Source organism: Triturus cristatus, chromosome 12 (assembly GCF_964204655.1).
Source record: "Triturus cristatus chromosome 12, aTriCri1.1, whole genome shotgun sequence".
In the NCBI taxonomy this organism is placed as follows: Eukaryota; Metazoa; Chordata; class Amphibia; order Caudata; family Salamandridae; genus Triturus; species Triturus cristatus.
In genome coordinates, this window is record NC_140595.1 from 32,972,377 (window position 1) to 32,998,373 (window position 25,997).

At 43.7% G+C, this 25,997-nt stretch overlaps 1 protein-coding gene across 2 annotated transcripts in view; it reads left to right on the plus strand.

Annotated features, from left to right (window-relative positions):
* Positions 1–3,852: 3,852 nt before the first annotated feature.
* INSR (insulin receptor) overlaps positions 3,853–25,997 on the plus strand; it is a 334,293-nt gene continuing 312,148 nt past the window's right edge. For both annotated transcript variants that reach the window (XM_085637683.1, XM_085637684.1), the window contains exon 1: positions 3,853–5,178. In XM_085637683.1, the coding sequence (XP_085493809.1) occupies positions 5,106–5,178 (73 nt within the window). In that variant the 5' untranslated portion in view covers positions 3,853–5,105. The remainder of the gene's footprint in view (positions 5,179–25,997) is intronic.

Sequence of the window (25,997 nt, forward strand, 5' to 3'; positions counted from 1 at the left end):
TGCGATCCACACAGCCTCTGGCATCTTAGAAAAACCCATATATTAACTTTCTTTTGCACGGTTTAATCCGTGGTACAAGCAAGAGCCCCGCATTGTGACCTTGGCCTTAGAATACCACGGTTAGACGAGGTTAGCCTAACATGTTCGGGTTTTTCCCCATTTAGTTCTACACCTGGTTTGGTAAATAAACTACTAAGTTTTTTCCCCCCAAAAAAATACAACTGTGCCTAGTCACAGGATTTGAACTTCTTTTTTCTTGGTGAATTGAACATAATGTTTGAGTCTGAGATGTCATTCAAAAAATTCAGCTTTGTTCCTATATATTAAGAACCTGTCGACCAAAGCCTGTGGTACGCTGAGGATACACTGCGCGATCCCCATATAACAGTGAGTACTTATACCCAGCCGCAATCCTTCATAGAGTTCCTGCTCAAGATTAGGTCTAGAGAGCTTATGTTACTTTTAAACAAAAATGGGAGCAGTATACACCTGTCGCTTTCGTTGAGAGAAACATTTCAGTATGTTCTGCCTGGGACACATATTTCCTGGTTGCTCATCACTTTTTGTACAGCTACACAATAAAATGTAAAAATGAGGATTCAATCCCAATATTTTTCAGAGCCGCCCACAATTTATCACCTAAAGACCTAGATGAAGGTAGATGTTAGGTCCATGAAACCAGATACAGGGGTATCTCTCTTCTCCCAACATACTTAGTCGCTTGAAGATAGGTTTAGGCTTTGTTCGACGGTGCCCAGGCGTTCTATAAAGTCATACTTGACCTCAAAATAGTGCTCTTAACTTCTGCCGAACCTTGGAGTTGTGGCAGGAGCAGTTTACCAAATAATTTCAGTGATGGTGTTGATCAATGCAATTTGACATATCACAGTTAGGTTCTAACTTTCCAGATTTTACAATGTTTCTAAAATAACACTGCTACATCAAGATAAAGACATTGGAACAAATATAGCTGTAGAGCAGATATAAGCGTGGTGTTTAGTGTCCTCAGCAACAAAGAGCTGCAAAGGTTTTCACTAAATTGAAAAGAATCGCAAAAATTGAATTCTGGTGCTAACTCTTGTAAGTCACGAGCACCTAATTGCCCCTACAACCTCCACACTCCTCATGAAAATGTATATTTTGTGGTTTGTCGTCCCAGAGAAGAATCAGAGCATCGGGTCAGTTGGTTAGTGATTTGTCGGAGAGCCTGGATGGGATGGAAAGATGTTCACAGAGTAATTTTTGATATAATTTTTTCTAGTAGGCAAAGATCTTAATTAAGCTACGTTTACCCAGCACGGCTTACTAAAAATAAAGCGTACCGTAGTTTAAAATAAAACATTAAGACTGACACCACCATACTGCCCATGCTACGAGATCGGGAATTACAAACCTTTTGAGATGTGTGCCGGTCACCACAACCAGCAGGTGTAGTCCTCGTAGCCTCCGTCAATGTTTTAAGAGTGGAACGGATGAGTTCTTAGCGGGGCATGGCATTGGTTGAGTGTTTAAGTGGGCAGGAGGTTTGGGAAGCTCTTAAAGGGACATAGCGATAAATAACGTCTTCGCTGGATGTGACGCGGATGAGTGACTACAGTGCATGGCATCAGATGAGTTTTTAAAGAGATGTTTCGTTGGATGCGTTTTTGAAGGTGGCTTACCTTCCGATGAGCTTCTAGCGACCTGTAGAACTCGAAGGATTCCTAGGAGGCATAGCACGAGTTCTTACAGAGGCATGGCTTGTGTGAGTTTGTACAGGGGCGCGGAGTTTATACGGGCGCTGGCATTGGTGTGCTTTTACAGAGGGATGGCGTAGGAGAAGTTCTTGGAAGGGCATGGTGTTGCGTGAGTGCGCACAGGGGTTTGAAGTTTATACGGGCATGGCGTTAAATTGATCTTGCGATAGGGGCATGGTATTGGAGTTTTCTTACAGAGGCATGGCATTAGATAAGTTCTTAGGGGGGCAAGACGTTGCGTGAGTGTATAGGGGCATGGAGTTAAATGATTCTTTAAATGCAGGAGCTCTTAAGGAAGCATGGCACTGCATGATTTAGCAGTGCGCTGCAGCGTTAGATGAGGGCTTCTAGCAGCAGGACAGTGGGTCACATCACACATCATGGAGTTAAGACAGCCCTTAGAACCAGACCTGGAGTTGCATACATTCTTACAGAAGTGTACTGTGAATAGGGTTATATTTTTATATGAAACACTATTAAGAGCAAGTCCAGGGATTGTTCATATACTGAGTGGGTGGTGGGGGGTTGGGAGACATTAATTGTTGCTTCTGTGTCATGCTTCTGTGGAACTTGAATGGCTGAAGCAACAAACACCCCCTCCATTCCATTCTGTTGCAACGCAACCCTTAATATGCTGGAATTCAGAAAAGATGTGAACTCAGAAGTATTTTCTTAAAAGTTTGCTAACTGGAAATAAACATTTAATGCATTCTGTGATTAGCCACATTTCATTCAGTTTCACTCACTCCGTATTTGGGTGCTCGAGCTGGTTGTTTTCTGTATTTTAGGAAACCACATTTCATGCTGCATTATTGTTTTTGGGGCAGTTTGTGATTTATGTAATGTGTGTAAAGCGACCAGTGAGCTTTTCAATATCTCCCTTCATCCGATGGTGGAAAAATTCGAGGGGAGGGGAAAGAGTGGACACCCCTCCCGTCCCACACACACACACCTCCCCAGAACACCCCAATTCGTTCTGAAATCAGTGTATATGAACATACCTTTTATTTTGATCTGCATGACTGTTTTCTGCGATTAAAATCATGAATATGAATTTATGCCCCAGGAAATCTCCTAGAAACCTACACTATGTCATCAAAAACTTCCCTAAAAATGATTCGGGTAGGACACCCCCTCCCTGCGTCCATAAAATGACTCAAGCCACCCTTAAATGTCCCTTGACATAGAGCAGGAAATTATAAAAGGAATGTGTTTTTATGAAAACATTACCTTAACTAGGAATTGACTAATTCCAGTTATGGTCTCTCTAAATTAGAAACAGATAACGTCCAAACGTGTGTTTTCTGGGGGGCTGTGTTAGTGTGGGGGGCAGAGTGGATATTAACTGCTAGTCACCCCCATTTAATAAAAATAACAAACTGTATGAACTAATTTTCAGGTTGCTTAATCCAGGGGGCTCGTCCGTGCTTGTTCAGTAGTCGTGTAAACAACACAACGGTTGTATTTGTCTCGAGGCACGGGAGACAACTTACGGCGCTGCTGTGTGTAGGGCAAACTGTTAAATCGTATTTACCACTTTACCCGGTTCCTGGTCACACGGGGACTCTGCAGTATTTATGCATAAACACGACATCTTTTTCTGCTGTTTCACCGAGGTGCCTGCTTTAAACTACACACGTTTGTTGTGCTCGTTTTGTTTATGCCAGTTGTAACCAGTTGCCGGACTAGAAAAAACAGACACACAAAAACACTGCGACAAAAAATGCACTTACTACAAGACAGGTACAACAAAACACACGTTCCCATAAAAATGTGGCAACGGGAGCTTGCACACGAAGAAAAAACAAAAACACATTTCTCCTTTGAAAAAGGGCTCCTGTTATCAATAACATTGCTAATTTCTTGTTACAGTGTTGCTGTTGAAATCCAGAAAATGTAAACAGGGGCGCAGCAGGCTCCTTTTCGCGGGGTGGTGTGTAGGGGAGGGATGTTTATGTAAATGGTGCTGCGAGTGAGCCAGAGAGGCGCGTGAATGGCATTTCCAGTGACTCAATGCGCACAAAGCATCCCGTCCACCCTGCCAGGGACTCCAGGCCGCGTTTTCTTCCCTCCTTGTCTCCTATCCCAGCTGACTGGCAGCGCTTGTTTACTGGCCAGAGACTTTCAGAGAGTGTCTGAAAGGGGGGGAGGAAGAGGAGGAGAGGGAAAGAAGGAGGAGGGGAAGTTTTTTTTTCCTTTCAGCAGAGAAAAAAAAAAAAGAGGAAGGGAAAAAAAAAATCTCACGCTCTCAGTTCTGGCTTGTGCTGAAAACCCCACTTTTTGTGGGGTCCTGGAAAGGGGAAAGATCCAGGCCAGGCCCCCACCTCGGAAGCAGCAGCCGCCCCCATTTTGCAGAGGAAGGTCGAAGGAGGCGCTGGAGGAGCCTGCTGGGCGCTTGGGACACAAGAACGTGGTCCGAGGAGGAGGAGGAAGGAAGGAGAAGACAGGGGAGGCGATGAAAACAACAACAGCAGGATAGCCTTTTTCACATTTTTCTGGCCCCAGCCTGGTGTCGGGGAGGCAGAAGGCAGCCGTATTGTTCGGGGTCTGGGGTGCCACACAGGGCTGCCAGCCAGTGCTGCTCACACTGGGGAAGGAGGACCCCGCCCCCCGCCTTTATTTTGTATATATGTTTATTTCTGTGCAGATTATATTTTTATGGTGGCAGGGGAGAGAAACTGCCAGGAAAGACTTTTTTTAACTGCTTTTTCCCTGGATTGTTTGTTTTGAAAAGGACGTGGTTCACACATCATTTTCCTGTGATTAATGAAAAAGGAAGGGGTTTGACGTAAGCAACAACAACACAGCAAAACGCGATTATATGGTTTTTTTTTTTCTTCTCCCCTTGTCGGCTTCGGTGGGGATAAATTGACAACTTGTGCCCGGTCCGGAGTGGAGGAGAGACCGCACACGCTGCAGCAGCGAAACTGGCTCAACAATTTGCAAGAGGGAAATAATATTTATTTTTCTTCCTTAAAAGGATAAGGGGCATCTTTTTAATGCAACTTTATTGTTCTTTAAGAGAAGCATTTCAGGAGAGGGGTCGGTCCCTTCCCTGCAAGCTCCTTGATGACCTGCAACAAAAGCAGGCTTCCAGGCACTATGAAAACTCATTATTTTAGCAGCCAGGATCACATCATTTAGTCCTGGTTTCGGGGGGTGGGGAGAAAAGGTGGGTACAGGAAAGTGAAAGGAGTATCACTCTCCTGAGCAGTGGATCTTTCACCACCCGACCTCCCTGCCGTGGACTTTGTACATAAACCCCCAGGAGGGGGGTCGGCCTTCCCTGGAGCACCGGTTCACGCCAGGACTCTGTTTTGGGGCACCATATCCGACCCCAGTGTTTTGGGGTCCCACAGTCGCAGGAGGATGGGGTGGAAAATCTTCCTGGTCTCTTTGACCCTCTGTATTCTGGTCTTCGGCGGCACCAGTGACGGTGAAAGTGAGTATAAGATGTATTTTGTACAACTTGTTTACCTTTTTTTTTTTTTACATTCATTTTATCACTTGTTTACGTTTTTCTTCAATTGTTTCCTGGGAATTGAATGGATATATTTCTGCTCTAAAACGGTCTTTGTTTTGTTATTTTATCTTATGCATCCCCGCTCTGTTTGGCAGCCCTTCCATGCTCTCTCTTATATGGTGACGTTCCCCTCCGGGCGCCATGCACTCGCTGTCCTCCGCCCCCTCCAGTGACATGTTCAGGGCCTGGCCTCTGCTGGGCCCCCAGAGAATCCCCCAGGGCCGCCCCCCGGGCTCCAGGGGTGTCCCCTCTCTCCCCCGGTGGTGTCGGGCCCGTTGCGGCCTAGCGAGCCCCGGCCTCGAGTGAGGGCTCAGGCCCGGCGCGGTGGGGCGGCGCCGGGTGAATCTAAAATGGAGGCGGCGGGCGGCGCTGGAGGACCCGAATTGTAAACATGGGGATAGGAGGGGTCTGGGAGGCGCTGTGTGTGTCTGAGGGGGCATCTGAACCCCCAGAGGGACTTTTGGGGTAGGTAACATCTCCCCCGTGAGGACTCTGAGAACCCAGGGGCACCTGAGCCCTTAGAGGAGGTATATTTATCCCCAGACCCCCAGGAAGTGGCGCACTCTCTCTAGAGGGAGTGTGACACCCCGTTGATGGAAGGCACGTGATTACCCACCCCTCACAACCTAGGTACTTGCCCCATGAGGACTCTGACTGCCCAAGGGGGCCTGATAGGGGCCTATTTATCCACGTGGGGCACCTGTGCCCCCAAGAGACATCTAATTATCTCTGAGGGAGGTAATTTGCTGACATGGAGTGTGTGACATCCTAATGAGGAAGGCACCTGACCTCCTAGAGGTACCTCATGACCCAACACTTCCCCAACACCCTACCAACTTAGGTACCTGGTACCCACGAGGAGTTTGACAACCCAGGGGCCCCACAGCTCTTAGAGGGGCCTATTTATCTACAATGGACAACTGTGCCTCCAAGAGATATTAATCTTCCTTTGGGTAGGAGGGTGGTTTGCTCACATCGCGAGCTTGACACCCTGTTGGGGGGTGGGGGGGGGGGCTGACCTCTTGGAGGCTCCTCATTACCGTCCACCTGGGTACCTGCCCTTAAGAGGGGTCAAATCCCTCTGAAGGGAGGCTTATTTGCCCCATACATGTAGTGTGACAAGCTGGTGGCTCCGGAGCCCCGACACCTTGGGGCACACATGCCAACAAACCCGATTTAGATGGGAGACTCGCAATTTTTGAAGCCAAAAATGACTTTATTTTACTTGTCTCGTGCCTCAAGTTGGCTCTGCTTCAACGTGTCAATTGAGTAAAATACCTTCTACAGATTTTCTTTCTCTCAAAATCTCCTACTTTCCAGTTGTAAATGGTGGCTGCATATCAGAGTTGCTTGATTCCACCCCACGTCCTGGTATTTGCCCCTCAAGAGATGTCTAATCGCTGGGGTCAGGGCAGTCATTTGCTCTTGTAAGGAGTCTAACCTGAGTGGGAGGTGGGGGTGCTGCCCCTAAAGGTGTCTGATTCTGCTCCGCTCCTTCCCAGATAGGTCTAACACCACCCTTGGGGTAAGAGTGTGGGTATGAAAATACTGACCACACTGGTGCGGGACACTGGGACCACGGGGACACCTGACCCACGTGAGGGGAGTGTAACCCCGCTTTGACAAATGTGGGGGTGCTGTCTTAAAATCCACAAATTCTTTGGTAGTGAGGAGTTCTGCAGTGGGGGAGTACGTGTATTTGTGGCCTGCAGATAGGAGCATTTTTGAGGGCCTGTTGAGTGAGGGCCGTTTTTAGAGCTCTTTATAATGGTAGTAACGTTATAAGATGCATGCCTATTGGTTGAAGTTTTGTGACGCTCTTACTTTTTTGATGGCCCTGTTTGCAGAACTATTGAGGGTCTGAGGGCATCTTGGGTTCTGTTGAGGGATGTTTTGAGGGTTCAATTGATGACCTTCTTGAGGACACTGATGTGACTTAGTCTTGGCTCTGAGGATATTTCAGGTTCTACTGAGGGTCATTTGGGATGGTGTTGACGGGATATTTTAGGTATCAGTTTAGGGACATTTTTTTGCTTCTGCTGATAGAAGGTTGATGGCTCTAGTAATATGTGGGTAACATTGAGGGATGTTTTGGGCTCCTGGGTGCCTTTGTTGGCTCTTACAATCCAGTGCTTACTGTTAATGGATATTTTAGGTTTTTTTTTTCGGGGGGCCGGGAGTACTTTGGGTTCTCTTGAGAAGGTCTTGGGACAACCTCACATTTTGAGGTCTTCCTGAAGGATATATTCAATCCATGGACACTTTGTGCCTTTTTATGGGAAACCTTATGACTGTGTTGAGGGACATTTTGAGATTTTTGAAGGGTGTTTTGCCTTGAGGGGCATTTTTGTGGCTCGTGTACTTTTGGGGCTCTGTAGGATTTTCTTGTTTTTTAACATCATTGATGGACATTGTGGGGCTTGCTGACAGGGTTCATTGAGGAGCACTTTTTGCTTTTTTTAAGGCCAGAATTTAGTTATGACATTTCTAAGGCTTTACTGTGAACCATTTTTAGAACTCTGTTGATGGAACTGACCTGTTTGATGCTTGCACAGGCAGCATTCAGCAGTTGTGATGGTGTTTGTAATCCCAGCAGGTATTTTGATCCGAGGGACATTTTCTCCATTACATTGAGTGTCATGTTTGAGATATTTGAGGGACATTCTTGAAGATGAACTCAGGAGAAGTTAAGATTCCATGAATCATTTTGAGTCTGTCTACTCGGATTTTGTCTCTTCAGGGCTTGTTGTGCCTCTCTTCTGAAACCAGTAATTGTCCAGCGAGGGAGCGCTTGTGCTGTAAATTCAGATTGTATTTTTCACTGACTTCAAAGAACATGCCTGTGTTTCCAGGGTACTCAAAGGGTGGCACCATAAAGAGTTGTACACATAACTAGCTTAACATTAGTTGTTGTTTTTAGTAAGGACGTTGGGGATCAGTAAAGGGGTCCGTTTTGGGGCAGGGAGCGGTATTTTGGACTTTTGGGATTTGAGAATCAATTGCTGAGACATTTTTAGGCCTAGTTTAAGGGAGGTGTGGGTCTGATATGAGAGACATTGTTGGGGTTCAAATGATTCACATTTTATGTGCAACGCCGAGGTCATTGTGTGGTGTAGATAAGCGGGATTTTATGTGCAGTTTTGAGTGAAATTCGTCTTTTTTGGGGCATGTTATAGGCTTTAATGAACGACATTCGGAAGCACTCCTGGGCACGTTTCTTGAGGTTGTTTCGCCCTAAGTGGGGATAATGATGTCTACTGGGGAGGGGAACATGCCAGCCTAGAGGTTCCCCTTGAATTCGTTCCATGTGTTTTTTTGTTTTGTTTTTAAGCTATGACAGTCTTAAAATTCTTAATCTACGTTCTGTAGAACCCGCATTTCTTAAGAAAGAAAAAAAACAGATCATGTGCACACATACTACTAAATGAATGGTTAAATGCACACGCGGTATCCCAACGATGCTACGTGTCTCTCTTGGCGTGCCACATTTCCAGAAGTCCCAAGGAGAGGCGGCAACAGGTGTGTGTCTTCTGGGGGGTAGCATCGGACCTTTAAACGACTGAGCACGTCACCTCCAAGCTGTCGCCCACTGATCCCACCTGCTCAAACGGGGAAATACAGATTTCATGAAAGTTCCATGATTTAAAACCCAGGGCGCTGTGAAGTGTCTGACAAGCACAGTCTGGTGTCGAGGAAAATACCAGCAAACGGCAATCCTGCTGGTTTCCCAACGTTAAATAAATACAACGATTTGAGAGAAAGCAGTTTTAAAGTCTTGAATTGGATGCGTTTTGGGGGTGTGGTGATAGTGGAAACGGGGGGAGAGAGAGGGTTCATTTGTTCAAAGCGACGCTCGTGTTTGGAATGGAAGACATTTTACTGTCCAAGTGGGTGATTTTTGCAGCTGTAGCAGTCAATGTCCTTAGTTTTATGGGAAACCCCCTGGGTGCATGTGCTATTTCCCCTTTTTGTTTTCTATTCCTATCTCAGGAGGTCAATTGAACCCTCATGTCCATAATTGGCATTCAGATTTTTTTTTTTGCAGCATTATGTACACTAAGTGATAATTTTGGAGTTAATATTTCAACCTGTTGAGGAATATTCGTGCACTCAAGAATTGGCGACAGTTTGGGATTTTCGTACCGTAGTCTCCTTATTTTTAAATGCACACTGTCTTGTGTATGATTGCCTTGGCCAGGCCTTATGAGCAATCATAACATTTAAACTGACCCCTTTCCTACAGCCCATAATGTTGCGGATGGGACCTCCTTATGAAAATAGACCAGGCTTCTCCACCAGTAGCTCACGAGCTGCCCTGAAGTAGATCTCCTGTGTGCAGCCCAGCCCACAAAATCCAAAGCTTTTGCTTGGTTTAATTAATATATGTACATTAAAATTAAAAAGCTTTTATTCAAGATGAAAATGTGAGTCATTTCTGAACTTTTTTCAGAAGTTGAAGTTTGGAGAAAAAAGGTTAAATTTACAAAATATACTTAAAGCTGATATAGGAGTGATCAATCATGCCGCGTTTGGGAGGTGGGGGATTTGTTACTCCTGTTGGGGCCAGGGGCATTGCTGCTATGCCTGTTATGTATTACCCATATAGAGGCATTCCAAATTGATGAAAACTTTTTCCATTCCTGCTGGCAATCCTGCATGAAGCACTGAGACCATTACTGCTAAGGATCTTACATGGAGGGGGCCTCTAATGGGCGATATAGTCACCGTCACCACTGTAATAATAGTAGCTTGGGATGAATCCTATTGAACATAAGCAACTCTTATTACAAATAAAGGTGGCGACCCTATCTGTGCACAAAAGGCGAAGGAGTTTAGGTTAACACCAAAGGTGTCAGGGTTTCTACAAGGGGATTTATTTCTGCTGGAAAAACAAATACGAATCACAAGGAAAATGGGCTTATATTTTACATTTCTGCACACAAAAATGTATGTGTAAGTTTGTATGTGTCAGAAGTAAGTACACATGAGTACTCCAGGAAGGTCCCTGCCTTAGCCATTTCACAGGAGGTATTGTGACATTTTTGCGAATTTGACTAGTTGAAAAAGTTTTCCAATTATAGATCTTAGTCTTTTGGTGAAAAGTTGTGACTTTTTAACCCAGACTTTTGTGACTCAGGCGAAAAGGGTGTTGAATTTTTAGGCTAAAACTGTTCTTTGGCATATGACTCACATTTTTTAGCAAAAGTGTTGCCAAATTAAAATCTGTCTCTTTGTGGGTTGCGGTCTATCCCGGAGGTGTTGGTTGCGGTCTATCTCGGAGGTGTTGGTTGCGGTCTATCCTGGAGGTGTAGGTTTGAGGTATATCCTGTAGGTGTGGGTTTGAGGTATATCCTGTAGGTGTGAGTTTGCGGTATAACCCGGAGGTGTGGGTTTGAGGTATATCCCCGAGGTGTGGGTTTGCGGTATATCCCGGAGCAGTGGATTTGAGGTATATCCCCGAGGTGTGGGTTGCGGTATATCCCGGAGGTGTGGGTTGACATGATGTTGCAGGTTTTGAGCATTATTGTACACGTGGATGGGGAAGGGAAGAAAAAGAGTATTCCTGGAAAGGTACTGCTACACATTGAAGCGAGTCCCTGAATTGTTGTTTCACTGTCCTGTGAATTTCTGGGGACCCCAGGGTGGCTGTACCATCGCTGCTCACAGTGTGTGTTTCAGATTAGAATCTGTCTTTCCAGTGACCTTTTATGCTTCAGAGTTTCTGTGCAGGCACTAGTCTAGTCTTGTCCCAAAAAATCACAATACACATATATATATATATATATATATATATATATATATATATATATATATATAAATTTAAAGTGGCATCCATGTTTTGCTTGCATACACCATAGCAGGGGGTCAGCCCACATAAGTCTCTGACTCTCTTCACTGTGAGGAACAGCACATTGCTCTTGCATGTAAATATCTGCCTAAAAATGTAGTCCACCTCGGCGCAAGTGCTGCATGGCAAATTATTCGTTTTAAAAAAAAAAACTTTTATTTTTGAATGGTTCAGTTTTTTACTTGCCTTGTTTTTTGCAAATATACATGCCTCCTTAAGATAGTATTTTTACTGTTTATTACTTATATACTTTTTATGTCTATTCTAAATGCTTGAAATGTAAACAAAAAAAAAATCACAGGCACTATAAGGCAAGATTTATTAGCTTTGCCAGTGCTTGTTTTCCTTCTGCGGTGCACCTATGCAGATGGTAAGGTGCCTCAAATTCTAGGCCTTTAAAAGAGAGTTCACAAAATCACTAAGCGCAGTGTCCCCGACATTCCTGGTCCTATGACTGCAGTGAGTGCCGCATGCCACGTCTCAAAAAGTAGGAATTTGGGCACGTGTTTGTTTTTTGTGGGCCTTCACGAATGAGTGGAAAAAAAATCTCTTCAAAAGACTTTCAGCATGGTTTTTGCACTTGTCACTCAAAATGTGTCTTTTTGTTACGCAAAATCTCTCAAACGGACGTTTGAAACGTGGTAGCGGTCTTGTTCCCTTCCATCACTCCCTACTATGCTCTCCCAAGCTGTGGCTTGAAGTCGGAGAGTCCTTTGCAGGTAGACAGGATGCTTATCGTAGAGTGCCTCTCCATGCTGGCCTCTAAGTATCTTGATGACTGAGGTGTGTCCTATCTGTGTTGTCCCATCAGGACCTCCCACCTGCTCCTCACCTGCCACTCCGTCCGATCCTGATCACAGCAGCGGGGCACTGTATGGTAAAGGTAGCTCTGGCTGGATTTGTACGTACTCTGGCTGGATTTGTACGTACTGGTTACCGCATTGGCCTTGGAGTTTAAAGGGGTTCTGCTTTTGCTGCCAATTTACTCAATGGTGTGGATTACTAGTACTGTGGTTCTCCTTGGCCCTAGGGTATTGCCATCTGTTGGGTGGTCTTACCTGGCTGTGAGGCTCCCAAGAGGTTTTTTTTTGTCTGAGGCCATTATGGTGCTACTGATAGACTGGAATGGGATGGGTGGTGGCGCCGCTGCCAGGTCACCGTGGTAGGATGGCCTCGCTGCACATCTGATGTGTTGGTTCTAGTATGGTTTATAGTGGTACGACGCACTAGAGTTGCTTGTTTTGTGTATTGGAGCCGGGTTACGTCATGTTACCGGCCTTTGTTGCTGGCCACGCTTCAGTGGGAAGTGATAAGTTACAAGATCCTGAGAACGATACTTATGGTTATGTAATGTGTGTTGTATGAACTTGGAGTTGGCTTGGGACGGAGGTGAGACTGGATTTAGGTGAGTGGTGTGCAACTGGCCTTTTCTTGGCATGGTTCGGTCACATTGAATAGTTGAATTGGTTGTGCGACCAACCTCTTGCGACTCCCTGCCTACACAGATGAGCTTTAGTAGTTTGTGTTCCCCCAGTCAAAAGTTCTCCTATGTTTGTACTTTGATGTGACCCGCATGATCAAAAAAATGTAACAGAAGACCATTGTTTGTGTAAACATTTTCGGAATTTTTCGTGAAGGTTGAGCGAATGTAGCCTAAAACGTGTACGCGAGCTTCCTGCAATGTGTAAGCATGGTACTGCAGAGTCTTTTCGTTCCCAGTTCTACCCTCGCCACAAGAGCAGTCACTAATTTGCGTGGTGGCCAACAACTATGTTAAACAGTAGCAGTTGGTGTTGCATCGAAAAAGTCTGGATCCGAATGTGGGCAGATGATAATGCTGTGTGCTTAGAGCTAGAGAGCAGAATCCATTCTATATCTTCAGGACAACCTGGGTGTTTACTGTGTTTGGTGATAATCCTGAAATCTTGGCATGGATCTTCCCTTCTTGACCTATGGTAGATGCTCCTCGTTTGGGAGAGACCGGTTTCACGTCGATGATGTAATGGCTCGTGTTTGGGCCCAGAAGGGAACGGTGGAAAGGATCCTCCTACCCTGCTTTTGACACCACCAGCTGCCAAGTTTCGCTCAGTTTATCCTCTTAAGAAGCGAGTCTGAAGATTTGCTACCTCTGGGAAGAAGGAAACCTTTTTTTCCCCCACACATCTGTTCCCAGTTCTTGCCTGACCCAGGCGTCTTTGATTGGCTTGAGTAATTAGCGGGAACAGCTTGGCCAGACCAGGAAATTTCAGCCAAGTGACCCACTGTTGGTAGTCTTTTCCAAGGAGATCTTAGCGGTGTTAGAAAACATGACAGTCTGCTGCACAGTGATGGTTACTTAGCTTCCAATAAATGACCCGTGTCTTCTTTAGTGGACTTCCTGTGGCCTTGTGGACAAGCACTCTGTCTTAGAAACTCAGTAGTATGATGTTAAATTAGGCGTGGCTGCTGGTGACGACCACGATCCAGTACTTTTGTACGTTGAAATGATGACATACTACCAAAGAGTTCGGTTTTCTTACTCCAACCCATTGTCACGTGTGGTTGGTTATGGAGATACCATAAATAACTATGGTGGACTGTGGAGGCACCTCTGTGGACTGTGGAGGCACCTCTGGCTGCCACAATGGACTGGGAGGCACCTCTGGCTGTCACGGTGGACTGTGGAGGCATCTCTGGCTGCCACGGTGGACTGTGGAGGTGCCCCTGGCTGCCACTGTGGAGGCATCTCAGACAGCCAGAGTTACCATTTGCAGAACCACCAATATCTCTGCCTTGTTAAGAAGGTACCATCACAATTATTTTTTAGTCTGTAAAAAGTGAGATTCACTGTTGGTTTAGGGTGGCGGAGGCCTGTGGTTTCTTTTTAAGTCTTTGGTTATAAGCATGTGTAGGATTTTAAATCAAAGGTAACGGTAGAAGCAGAATTTTTTGGTCAATGGCACCACACAAATTTGTTCATGCGGGGTGTTTAAAGTTTCGAGTCAGCGCGAGTTTTGCTAATCTTTTAATTTTGTGCATGACCAGGATATATACCTTAAGCTACATCGAAGGCGAGTGAAAACCGTATGTAACGTTTTAAAATGCTTAGGATAAGGGAATAGTGCGAAAGCCGGAAACCTGGTGTGTGCTGTTTCACAAGACTCCTAACAGGAGAGGTAGGATGAAGGTAGAATTGCTTTCTCATTTGTCTTTAATTTGGAGATAGCGCAGTTTGACGGTCCAACAAAGCAGCAAGATGTCGTGCACACCAATAGTAATATTTGATATGCTTTTTTTTTAACTTATTGCATGATTTAGTACAGCAAAAAAAAAAAACAACCTTGGTGTATATGATTTCGAACCAAGCATGTAGTAGTAAGTTTACCAGCGTCTTTTCAACTTCAGGGGAAATTCAGGTGATTGTTATTAAATTGGAGTTTCCGTTCTTGAGTTGGCGCTTGAAAGGTATATCAAAACGGACAAAATAATCAATATAGTTAATCCCCCTTTAGCCAGCGTTTAAGATCTTGCAGCCGGGGAGGACGATGGACCATATGCTTATGTCTAGAGAGAAGCTTCATGCAGATAATGCTGGATGGACACTTAGAATAAGCTTATGAATATATGTTTTCTGGTAACAAGCTAGTAAACTGTGGTAAGATGGATACAGAGGAACAATAGGAATTGTCCCAATGTGTGCTTGTAGGAGAATATCTTTCAGTTCTTCCGATAAGTGTTCGACTGACTACGTCTTAAGTCCGATGTGTTTTGTTGCGTTGTGTTTCTCTATAGGGAAAGTACGAATTGTATACACGTTTTGGTTTGCCGCCGAATGTGTATCCTGTTTTGTTTTGGTTGGTAGACTCTATAGGGGCATGAAACATTCCGTCTTTGCTTGTTGGTATCGGGTTAACTCCGAAGTATGTGACTCTGACGTACGGCCGCGATACATTACTTTATGTCCATGAGGGCATTTGGTTTAAAACCATGACAAGGATGGTGTTGGCTTCCTCCTGCTGACAGAGTTCATTCCCTCTGGAAAAAAAACACAATCTTCTGAAATAGAAAAAGATAAAAGGAAGTAATTTGTTAAGATAACTCTGACACCTCCTGCTGGTTTGCACACCTGTGCCGCCACCGTCTTTGATGTGCTAGAGGACCAGAAATAACACGGTTGAGACATGATGTGTTGTACGATATCCAGAAGTTTGTTGTATGGTTTGCCGACATCTGGCAAATGATAGCCCTCGAAGTCTCCTTTGCAGTATTTTACAGCGGAATAATATAGTACGGTTGGTGATGACTTCGAAAGTTGAAACAATGAGACAAAACGCACATTTTAACATGCTAAGCTACGCGAATTCCCATCACCATTTCAATGTAATCTATTTCAATAAATCCCTGCTATATCATATAACTATCCAGTTCAGATTTGTCCTTTACATTTTTTTGTTCTCTCGATTAATAACACTGACTTGAATTTGAAGATGCCGATTAGTTGTTTTTAAGCCCGCTGGATTAACAGGTTAGGTAAAAGCATCAATGAAAAACTTGGAATTATGGATGTCTGTGGTATTTTGTGATGATTTGATTCTGTGGTGAGGTTTGATAGTTTGCAGTTAAGCAGTAAGTGATCTTGCATCCGTTGAACTCAAAGTCTGTAAGTTAAGTCCATGTAATGAGATCTTGAGTTACATTTTGGGTTTCCTAAAGGCGGTCTCCTTCAATTTTGAGTACTTTGATGGTGTTTGTTGTTAATGTTCTCTAATTTACCAGTTTACGGAATTTCTTCCCAGCGTTCTTTTCTTACCCGGGAGATCTTTCAATTATTAAGGTAAACCCGATTGTCTAATATTTGGGGCAGGGGTTGTCAGAAGGGTGAGATGATGGTTATCTTGAATGTGTCTGATCCGTTAACTATGGACGCCTCAGTAGTATTGAACCATTCATCAATATGACTGTGTTATATGAACTTTTTATTGACGGAACCTGGAGATAGGTAGGTGAAAAGGAATGATCATCGCATGAATGAAGAGAGACCGCATTCTCTGAAGTAACCCGATAAGATAGCATGCCTCCTCACCCATCGATGGATACATCTGTCAAATAATATGCAGTCTTTGCTAACTTCACTTCCTCCAGAAATACTAGGATGGAATTTATGCGTTTGCCAACAACTTTTTCCATTAAGTAAATTTAATAAACTAGTTATCTTATGCCCTTGCAAGAAAGTGTGCTGTGATTTTACTCTTCATATATATTTCCCAAACTCTCAAAGGTGACGGAGAAATATAGCCCAAGAAGGTACCTCAAATGGAATCCGTGCCACTGCCACCGAACAGCTGTGCGTGATCCGAGTGTAATCTCCCTTTTAGTGGAAAGAAATCCAAGTAACTTTCAGGATTCAAAGGAAACTGTTTTGTATTTCTAAATTGACATACAAAGGAGGCTGAATTACTACAAATGCTTCTATTTCAAGGGAGATTCTTTGACATTTGAACTTTTGAAAGGTGATAAAGTTTCTAACCCTATTGAGGAAAACTATTGTTTTTAGTTAATTACTTGTTAAACTGGGTGAATTATTCCACCTCTGAACACCGAGAAATAAAAAAATTATGCTTTTTCTAATCCAGAAAACCCACTTTTCCTGGTTGTGTGTATTAAGAAATCTTTTTTTCTACATATGTTGATCATGTTCTTTCGCTGTTACAAAATGTCCCATTTGGCCAGTCGAAGTTGGTAGGGTGAGCGGAATGTGACTCTGCAAGTTCTTTACAAAGCACTAACGTGTGTTTGTGTACATGATTAGCCAAACAACAGACACAATCAATAATTGTCAAACGCAATAGAATAACAAATCAAAATTGTAAAGAGTTTTTAATTTGTTTTTAATATGTTCTAATGGCAATGGTCGTCCGAAGGGCATTATCTTCAGATAATTGCCCTTCACCCTTGCAGTGAGCCCCTGCCTCTGAGCGAATAAGGGGGGTGGCAGGCAATTACCTCATGGTAACGGCATGTCTAGATTATGTAAAGGAGGCTGCACACAAAAGGTTTAGCTTTGTTGAGCCGTGCAGTATTTGATTATTTCAAAATTAGATGCCTGATTGAACTTCCTTGTATTTTAACCAATAATTATTTTATATATACGTGCAGGTTTTTTGCCTTTTCATTTTTCACCTTTTTTAAATAGGCTTTTAAAAACTCCAATGATGTGTCCACCCAGTGCAAATGATGCTGAAGCACTTCCTTCGATATTCTGAAGGTGATCGTTGGTATTTAGCAGATACAGTCGCCTTTGGAGATTGTGGAGTGAAAGATTTCAGATTCACTGTCGATAAAGGGCCAATCGATCAAATGTGCTGATTAACCAAGCAAATATTCAGACTTTCCAAGATAATTTTCAAAATTATCTTAAAATGCATCGGACAAGTTAACATAATTGCAGTGGTAAAGCTGCAAGCTTCGCGAAGGTGAGTGTTAAAAACATCATGGACAGAAAAAAAACAAGCCCAACCTCCTAATTCGAATCAAGAAGACTAGCGCAAAGCATGCACCATTTGAGACAGTCCCTTAGTATAATCTTTTTATACATTTTTCTTTTTCAGTTTTGTGCACTGGAACACACAGTGCCAAAGTTAGTTTCAAAAGCAGCTGTTAGAGAAGAGCTTCCTTTTAGCAGACACCCAGTTGCAGTCAGAGCTCCGCGTTAACCACAAACTATGCGCTCGTGGGCTCTGGAATCTGCAGCTTGCAGAGCATCTTTCTCTTCCTTACAACTTGTGAATAAACAGCTGTATTTTGCAAAATATGGGCCACCGGATGGCATTCGGGAGTTATTGAGGTCTCTGGCTATAAAAACATCTGTATATTTATTTAAAAGTGGGTGCCAAGCAACTGCAACAGAGCCATGCGCCATGGTGAAGGATTCTGGGAGAGCCAAGTTTATCAGAATGCACTGTGATGATATTAATATGAGTGATCGTATTACTAATGCCCATTCGTAAAGCGTGTGTAAGATGTTAATTTTAATATACTACACCAGCATAAGATTACACTGAAGCCTGCTAATCGGTAAAGATATCCCCAGAGTCAACAGATAGCCCAAGCACAGCAATAGACCAGCGCTCCCCAGCAGAACATAACAAATGCCAAAGCTCTGCGACGCATGCATCTGTGCCGCTCCATAAGGGGATGTAACTGCCAACTCCACCTTCAAACCTGTTACTACACAATGCATTGATGGGTTCCAACCTTACCCATCATTAGCTAATATAGGTCTTCACTAAAATAGACCCTTGTTAGACCTAAATAGACCTTTGTTAGACCTAAATGTCTGGGCACACAACTTCATACCGAAAAACACGCACACTCGATTGAAACTTGTAGCTTTCTCCTTGATCTTCGAGCTCTTCCTGTTTTCCACTGCGCTCTACACTGAACAAGACGTATTGCAAAAGTTGTGGCGACTTATGTAACTTTTAGTTGTTGTAGTCTTATCTGTCAACGTGTAATTTGAGGACGCTAATAATTAGAGAGTCCTTAATTACATGTTCAAACTATAGATAGACATCAGAGTCAATTGGGAAGGACAACGTGATGATAGAATCTGTTTCCTGAAAATTGAAGTCGTCGTCCTTCAGTGGGGAGGAACCCCACGTCTTTGCTCCAGAGATATCCGGGTATACAGTACAGCAAGATCCCAAATATGCAGATTTATTGCAGAAGACCGTCTATTCCAAAGTCAATGCAAATCAAAATGATCCGGTGGAGGGCGGGCGTCCTGCAGGTTTTGGGGGACAAAAAATATTGAACACAAATAGCCAGCAAAGCTATGCTTTGTGTGTGTGTGTGTTGTGCACAGTTTGGGGTGATGGATGGTGAACATAGCCAGGTCACAGACTTTGTACTCCAGTCCAGAGGGAATGGAGAGGAAAGACCCCCGTGGAGGCCAGTTGGGTGTTGTGGTCTGGTGCATGGTTGTCTTGTTCTCTTGTGTGGATGAATGCACTTGATGGTGGTCCTCATCATCCCGCTGGCCGGGCATGCGATGCTGTGAGGATTGTGATCTGGTTCCACCAGGTGACCAGGCTCGTGCAGATCCTGTGAAGGGCTTTTACTTTTTCAGGTCCTCTTGATGCTTACTTCCAGTGGCCCCTCAATGATTTTTGCTTTACATTGTCATCATAGTGTTTGATTTAATAGTCTCTATAATTGTTCTTTCCAATCTTCTGTAATGTTTTTGGGGTTTTTTGGCCTCCTTAGATGTGCTTTTTTTGGTGGGGGGGGGGGCAGCAAGATTTACCTTTTCTGGCTTCTGTTAGATTCACCTATTTTAGTCTATATAATATATCCTGTGTCTGTGACTGTAACTGTAACTTTACCTTTTTCTGGTCCTCGTATGGTTTACTTTTCTGATCCCCTGTTATGTTTGCTTTTTCTGATCTCGGTAAGATTTGATTTCCTCTGGTTGTCCTTATGATTTGTCTTTCTGGTCTGTTAAGTTTTGTGGTTCACGTAAACTTTGCGTTCTAGTCATCATATTCTGGTAAAGGACCCTGGAGTGTTCACCTTTTTTTCTAGTATCCATATGTTTTCTCTTTAATGTCCTGTCATAACTGCTTTTTATCATAACTGTGCTATTTGGTTTCATGGCTAACCTGTAATTTTAGCATGTTCTAGTTCTCCTTGTGACTGCCTTCTTTTCTGGTTCCCCTGATCAATCTGGTTTTGAAATCCGCAAGATCCTAGAGTCTGGACAGACGGTCTATCCGTCTGCAGGTCGGGGGTGTACCGCAAGCCCATGCAGCCCCTGTGGCACAGTGGGGCCCTCCGCCCTTCAGGGGGCCCAATTCAGCCCAAGGCCAATCCATACCTGGGAGACGTGGAGACCCCCAGCAACTGCTGCCCGGGGGCCCCATCATATTGCCGTTTGCCACTTCTGGTGGCCCCCATCTGCTCTCATGAATGGCTGTGCCGAGGAGTTGGTGGGTGCAGACGACCCAGGGAAGATACGGGGCCATATACACCCAAGATCTTGGGCACAAATAAGCTTTCATTGAGAGTTAGTCATGGACAGCACAAACTGCAGGCATCAGATACTGAAGTGAACAGTCTCGCTTGCTTTTTTTTAATGTAACTGCTGTGTCCAATTTGTGTTTTGCTAAGTTACACTTCTCAATAGAGACATCTTTGTATTTTGGATACAAGCTTGATGTGTTGCACTTTGTTTCGTTAGTCACTTTTAATAATTCAATTATTTACTTATAGGGCATTCTGAAGTATTGGTTATAGTTCAGATAACTTTGCGCTCCTATACAGATTGGAACACTGAAGCTGTGAACATGATTCTGCTTAGGGAGAAATATCTTGCTCTGTTTTTCACTGGAAGAAAGATATATATTTTTGATGCTTGGAGGTTGTAAGGGCGGGAGTCTGTCCACCTATTCCATTTTCCTACGGCAGGCAATGAATAGTTACCATTGTGGGGGATTCACTTTGAGGGTCTCCACTTGAGACCAGACTCCTTGTTCACTCTGCTGGATGTTTAAATGTTGAGGAGGGATAACAACGTCTTCCGTCTGAGCCTAGTAGGTGACGCTGGGTGTAGAGCTGTGGTAAGTTGCTTGGAATTTGCGCCGCGGAAGGAGGATCTGTCCCACTTTGGATCTAGTTCAGTTCGTGTCCGTGGAAGAATTTTGGCTTGAAGTGGTGAAATGACTTGTCTCGCTATACTTAGAGCTGTATCATGAAAGACCTTTCTCGGAATTTGGAACTGAAAATGATATTTAAATTTGGCTAGCAGTTGAATCCGCCAACGAGAAACCATTTAACATTTTTTTTTTTTACTTGAGGGGGATTGATGGTCAATGCGTGTCCTTCTGAGAGACCTTCTTCATAATTGGATTTGGTTGTTCTCACTTTGTAGGACCCGCTGAGCTATTTCTCATCGTTCTTCTGTCTGTAACACGCTCTGTGTGAGAACACAGGTATTTCCCTCACTGATCTGCTTTTTTACTTGGCCTAATCAGTATTTTGATTCATTTTTGGAACCGTAGGTTCCATGGCTGGTAAGAGAAGTTGCCTGCTTATCTCTTCGAGATAAGTTGGTGTTCCGTCTAGGATCGTTTCATCGAGCTATTAACACCGATTGAATGATTTAAAACGCCTCTGGCATATCACTAGACCTTTGCCTCAAAGGGATGCTGCTCAAAACCAGGCCATGCCGTGATGATAAAAGGCCATTGCTCTCCAGCCCCGCTATCAAGTTATTTTGGTAACCACTAGTTGCCCAGGTCGTGGGGAGTTTGTAGAAGCCCCGCAACTGCGGGATGCGAGCTGGCACACTGTCATTGGCAGCTTCCTTAAAAGACAAGGACTTCACCGTCAGGAGACCCATGCGCCCTTCAGTGAAAGTGTCCGCATTCAGACACTGACCAGCATTTATTTTTCTTCTGAAGGATTCTGATGAGTGTCCGTAGTTCCAATTACGGCACTGAGATACGATTGAAGGAGGTAAATCAGTGGTGTCCAACGAACGTCGGTCCAGCAGCCCTTGAACCCTTGATCTATGAATTGGATCATCCGACTTGCGTGTGTGTTATATTGGATTCCTTGTTTAAACTTGGACTTATCTGGCAAGTACATCTGTCTTGACTTCCTAATGTTCTTGAAGCTTGGCTGCGGTACAGAGGTCTCTGGAGAACCGCGCTGGTTGTACTGTTGTCTCTCTCTGACTTTGGTTGCAGGCCAACTGTACTTCCCTTCTGTTAATGGGAACTGTATTAAATAAATGAATTGGTTTGTATGGTGTTCGCAATGTTTGTTTAATTTAGCGCCTCATACCTCTTTTTTGCAGTTTTGTATTAAATTGGCAGATCTTAAAAAGTTGGAATGGTGACTTAGGTTTGTTCTACAAGCTATCTCGCTGAGTCACTCTGAAATCATGTTTGAAGTGACTTGCTTGATCAAGGAATCCAGGTCAAAACAATAAAGTAAACATGCGAATAACAACTAGACAATCGATTCACTGCTGACAGCCATACTGTTAGTATGGAGGTAAAGCAGGAATGTGTTGTTTCATGTCGGTGTGTGTTTGTATAACCCATAAGTGGTTACTTAGGGGCTTATTGCTGTCGGTCGGAGTTGCCTCCGACCAACACCGTCTTGGGCTAGGGACCGATCAACCTCCAGTCGGCAGGTCGACCGCCTAATTACAATGCGACCTCACTTTTCTCTAGGGGAGCTTGTGTCACGGCTGTGTAACCGACCGTAATACAGGCTTCTATAGAGAAATGGGTGTGTGTGTGTGTAAAACTCTGCACCCTGTGGCAGGCACCCCGTGATGCCTGCCACACAGTGCAGAGTTTTACAGGGGGGTACATTAGATACCCCCTCGACCACCAACCATACATCGCAAAGACAAGGGGTCCCTAAAGTGGGTCTCTGACAGCCTTTCTGTGTCAGAAAGGCTGTGGGAATCCGATATCGTAATCCCGACGACAGAAACGCCATCCATAGGGTATTATGGTGTGGTTCCAGCCGGGTGTAAGACTAAGAAAGCCGGTCGGAACCGAGTCGGAATGACCTGCCGGTTTACGTTTGGACCGCTGACATCGTAATCAGGCGGTCGGACCGCAAACCGACATTGACAGTCAGAAAACTTCCGACTAGCGGTCAGAGGCTTTCTGACCGCCATCGTAATCTGCCCCTTAGTACTGAAGGAATGGTTCCAACTTTCTTTACAAACTCTGCCCACTTAACGAGACGTTGGGGAGGGGTTTGAATTCTGCTCCTCTATGGCGTTACATGCAGGACAGTCTTTAAAGAGGGGCTGACAGGGCAGTTGGAAGCTGTAGAGAATGCAAACAGAAAAAAATAAAATATATATATATCCTACCATAGTTTCCCAGCATGAATCCTTACTCCCGCGCTGAAATTGGTATTTCGCTTTTCTCTCTTTTTTTATTTTCATTTCACATTCTTTATCTGCTTTTTTTCTGCAATATTGATGTCTACAACATTTAAAGTGAATGCCTTGCTCATATAATTCAGCTGGTGAATTTAAATATGTATATTCATCCTCCTCATACTTTATTTCGGCTGAAATGCCATAAAAGATTTCCACATTCACAATTTTGCTCCAGTTACCAATATAGAAACATACACAGGTGAACAGTTGATAGATAGCGACATATCTCTTTAAAAACTAGAGTGCAAATGACAAGGGTACAAATGAACACCAATGTTGCGATTAAAAGTTCAACATTTAAAAACTAACATGACCAGGTAGCAAAAGATGTCCTGATGAAGCCATTTCAGCCTGGGGCTCGTTAAAGTCTCTTGAAATGGCATAACTCGATTGTCCATTACTTTATGAAGATGCTGTAAGAAAAGTATCCCAGTAAAAATTACTTTGACCACGTCAAGGATCTCCCTGGCTTCGAAACATATAAAGTGCACATGCATAGAGTACAATAAAGTTAAGGTGCTTACAGTATCAGTTAGAAAAAACTATAACATTTTGTTAAATAAACTATGTAATATAAAACCAACAGGTAAAAATTAAGGTCAGTAACCTCTAAGAGCCCCCGCTTAAGAAACTCGAATAGTAGTTTTCAGAAAAGATCTTCGAATAGCCCACATCTTGCCTAAAATCTTGGCAACTGCGCATACTACCAGCAAGCTGGTATCCGATTTTAAGATGGGCAGTGCTACTTGATGTCAACAGGTTCCAAAGCTCTGGCAAAGATGGGCTAACCGTCTTAACCTTGGGGCACTGTAAAGTGGACATGCAAATAGGATGTGTGCTATTGTTTCCGGAGCTAAAAGATATCCTGGACAAGATCCCAATGGAGTGGGGGACATCCCCCCAGGATGCTGTGAATGAATTCACCGGAATAGAGCTGAATCTAAATTGCATGTACAACTTTCTGTCCAATGGAACTTTAATGGCCTCTAGAATTTGTTCATATTTCCTTGTAAATTTGAACTCAAGAATATCCGATGTAAGACGACCCCAGTGGTGATGAGTTATGGAAGACTGCTCCACCCAATCCCAGTAATATGTATATTCTATTAAGAAATATGGTAAATATATATACATTTTCAACGGAGCGTAAAGGGAAGGGCAGGAGGGCCTCATTGCCCCACTCCTCGAACAGCTAGAATATTGCTACCCTCTGTTCTGCTGTATAGATCTCGGTTCTTGTTGTTCCAGTTGGTTAGAAAAGTAGTTTTTATATTGCCTCCATCTCAAGATATATACTTAATCGGAGTGTGAACCGGTCCTCCCCTAGGTCATATGCCCAGGCATTGACCAGCTAGGGGTTTGTACTATTTATGACCGCTACTCAGTAAATTAAACCGGATGGGGAATGCTTTTTAAATGAAAATGTTTTTTATTTTTATAGAGGCCCTGATTTGGCATTAAATGCGGTGTTCAGGGGCTGGTCATTAAAGTTTGACGAGAAACAACCCGGTGCAGTTCAGCGGCACCAGTCGTGCCAACAATACCCCGAAGGTACAGGGAAGTTGAAAGTGAACCTTGTCACCAGCCTTAAGTTTTCAAAACACCGCCTGCCAGGGTGACCGTCTGGCACGTCTCCCAGGCTTACAGTAAACAAGCCAGGCAGGCCGCTGATTGATTGACTCCTGTGGCGATGCAGCATTTCTGATGCCCTTTGGTGACTCTTTTCTGACAGTCCTCTGTTCAAGCTCCCAAAAAATGATCTTCCCACTGGTTCGGTGTATACATGGATCCTCAGCCAATTTAAAAAATCAAATTTTTTTGTATTCTGGTCCTTTTCCTAAATCACACCACACTGAAAAATGTTGGCGGGCTTCTTTAAAAAATGCAGAGAAATATTTAATGTTTGGGTCCATGTCAGTTTTGGTGTAAAGTTGCAAGGATATTGAGAAATGGTCACCATCTAAACATCACGAAAAATCACTTGGAACAATTAAAAAAAAAAAAAACTCGTGAAGTTTAAGTATTTTTGCTTTGATACAAGACATTCTCTCTTAGATGGTGTTTCAATTTCGATCACAACTTTTCCCTGCTCTATTGTTCATTCTGTTGTCTTCTTTTAAATGGATATTTATTGCATGGCCTAAAACATTTCCTTGTAGTTTTGCAGTTCAAAATTCAGCCAGTAAGAAGTACAATAGCTGGGAAATCCTCCAATAAAGACAGTATTTGGGCTAACTAAAACATTCTAAAGTAACTGAGGAGGGACACTCTGCTCTTCTCAAATTCCTAAATAAATACATTTTAAAATAAATAAAGGGTTATGAATAAAACTCATATTTACTTATGGAATACTTGCGCATTCGCCCTTAGATTGGAATCTGTGTTTCCATAAAAAATCAAACCAAAATTAATTTGTCAAATATTTGTCGTTTGCCTGAAGAGTATTCTTATTTTCCTGAATGGAATGATCTTACAAGTACACATAGACCGAGTAATGTCACGCGTGTTGAACTTCCATCAGAGGGATTAGGTTCCAACCCTTGCCTGCCCTCTATTTACGGGTACAAGAAGAACATATGATGGACAGAATGCTGAGCCAATCAAACATTCACACCCAGCTACAGAGCTTGGATCAATCCATCGTTTTTTTTTAATACCACGCCATTCCAGTTTAGACGCAGCCATTTGCAAATCCATCTTGACCCAGATCCGAATGGGAACAGTCCAGCCCGAACTGCCAGGCAAAGTCCTTCCTGGACCAGAAGCAAGCATCCTGGGACTGGTTTCAGGGGTTCACCCCTCACCAGCCAGCGATGATGGATTCAACCCAGATCTCTGACTGGAGGTGAGTGTCTGAAAAGTTTCAGTGCTCCGTCCATCATCTTCTTGTGTTTTCTTTGTTTGCCCTAGGTTTGCAGGGTATGCCCAGACATGGGTCCC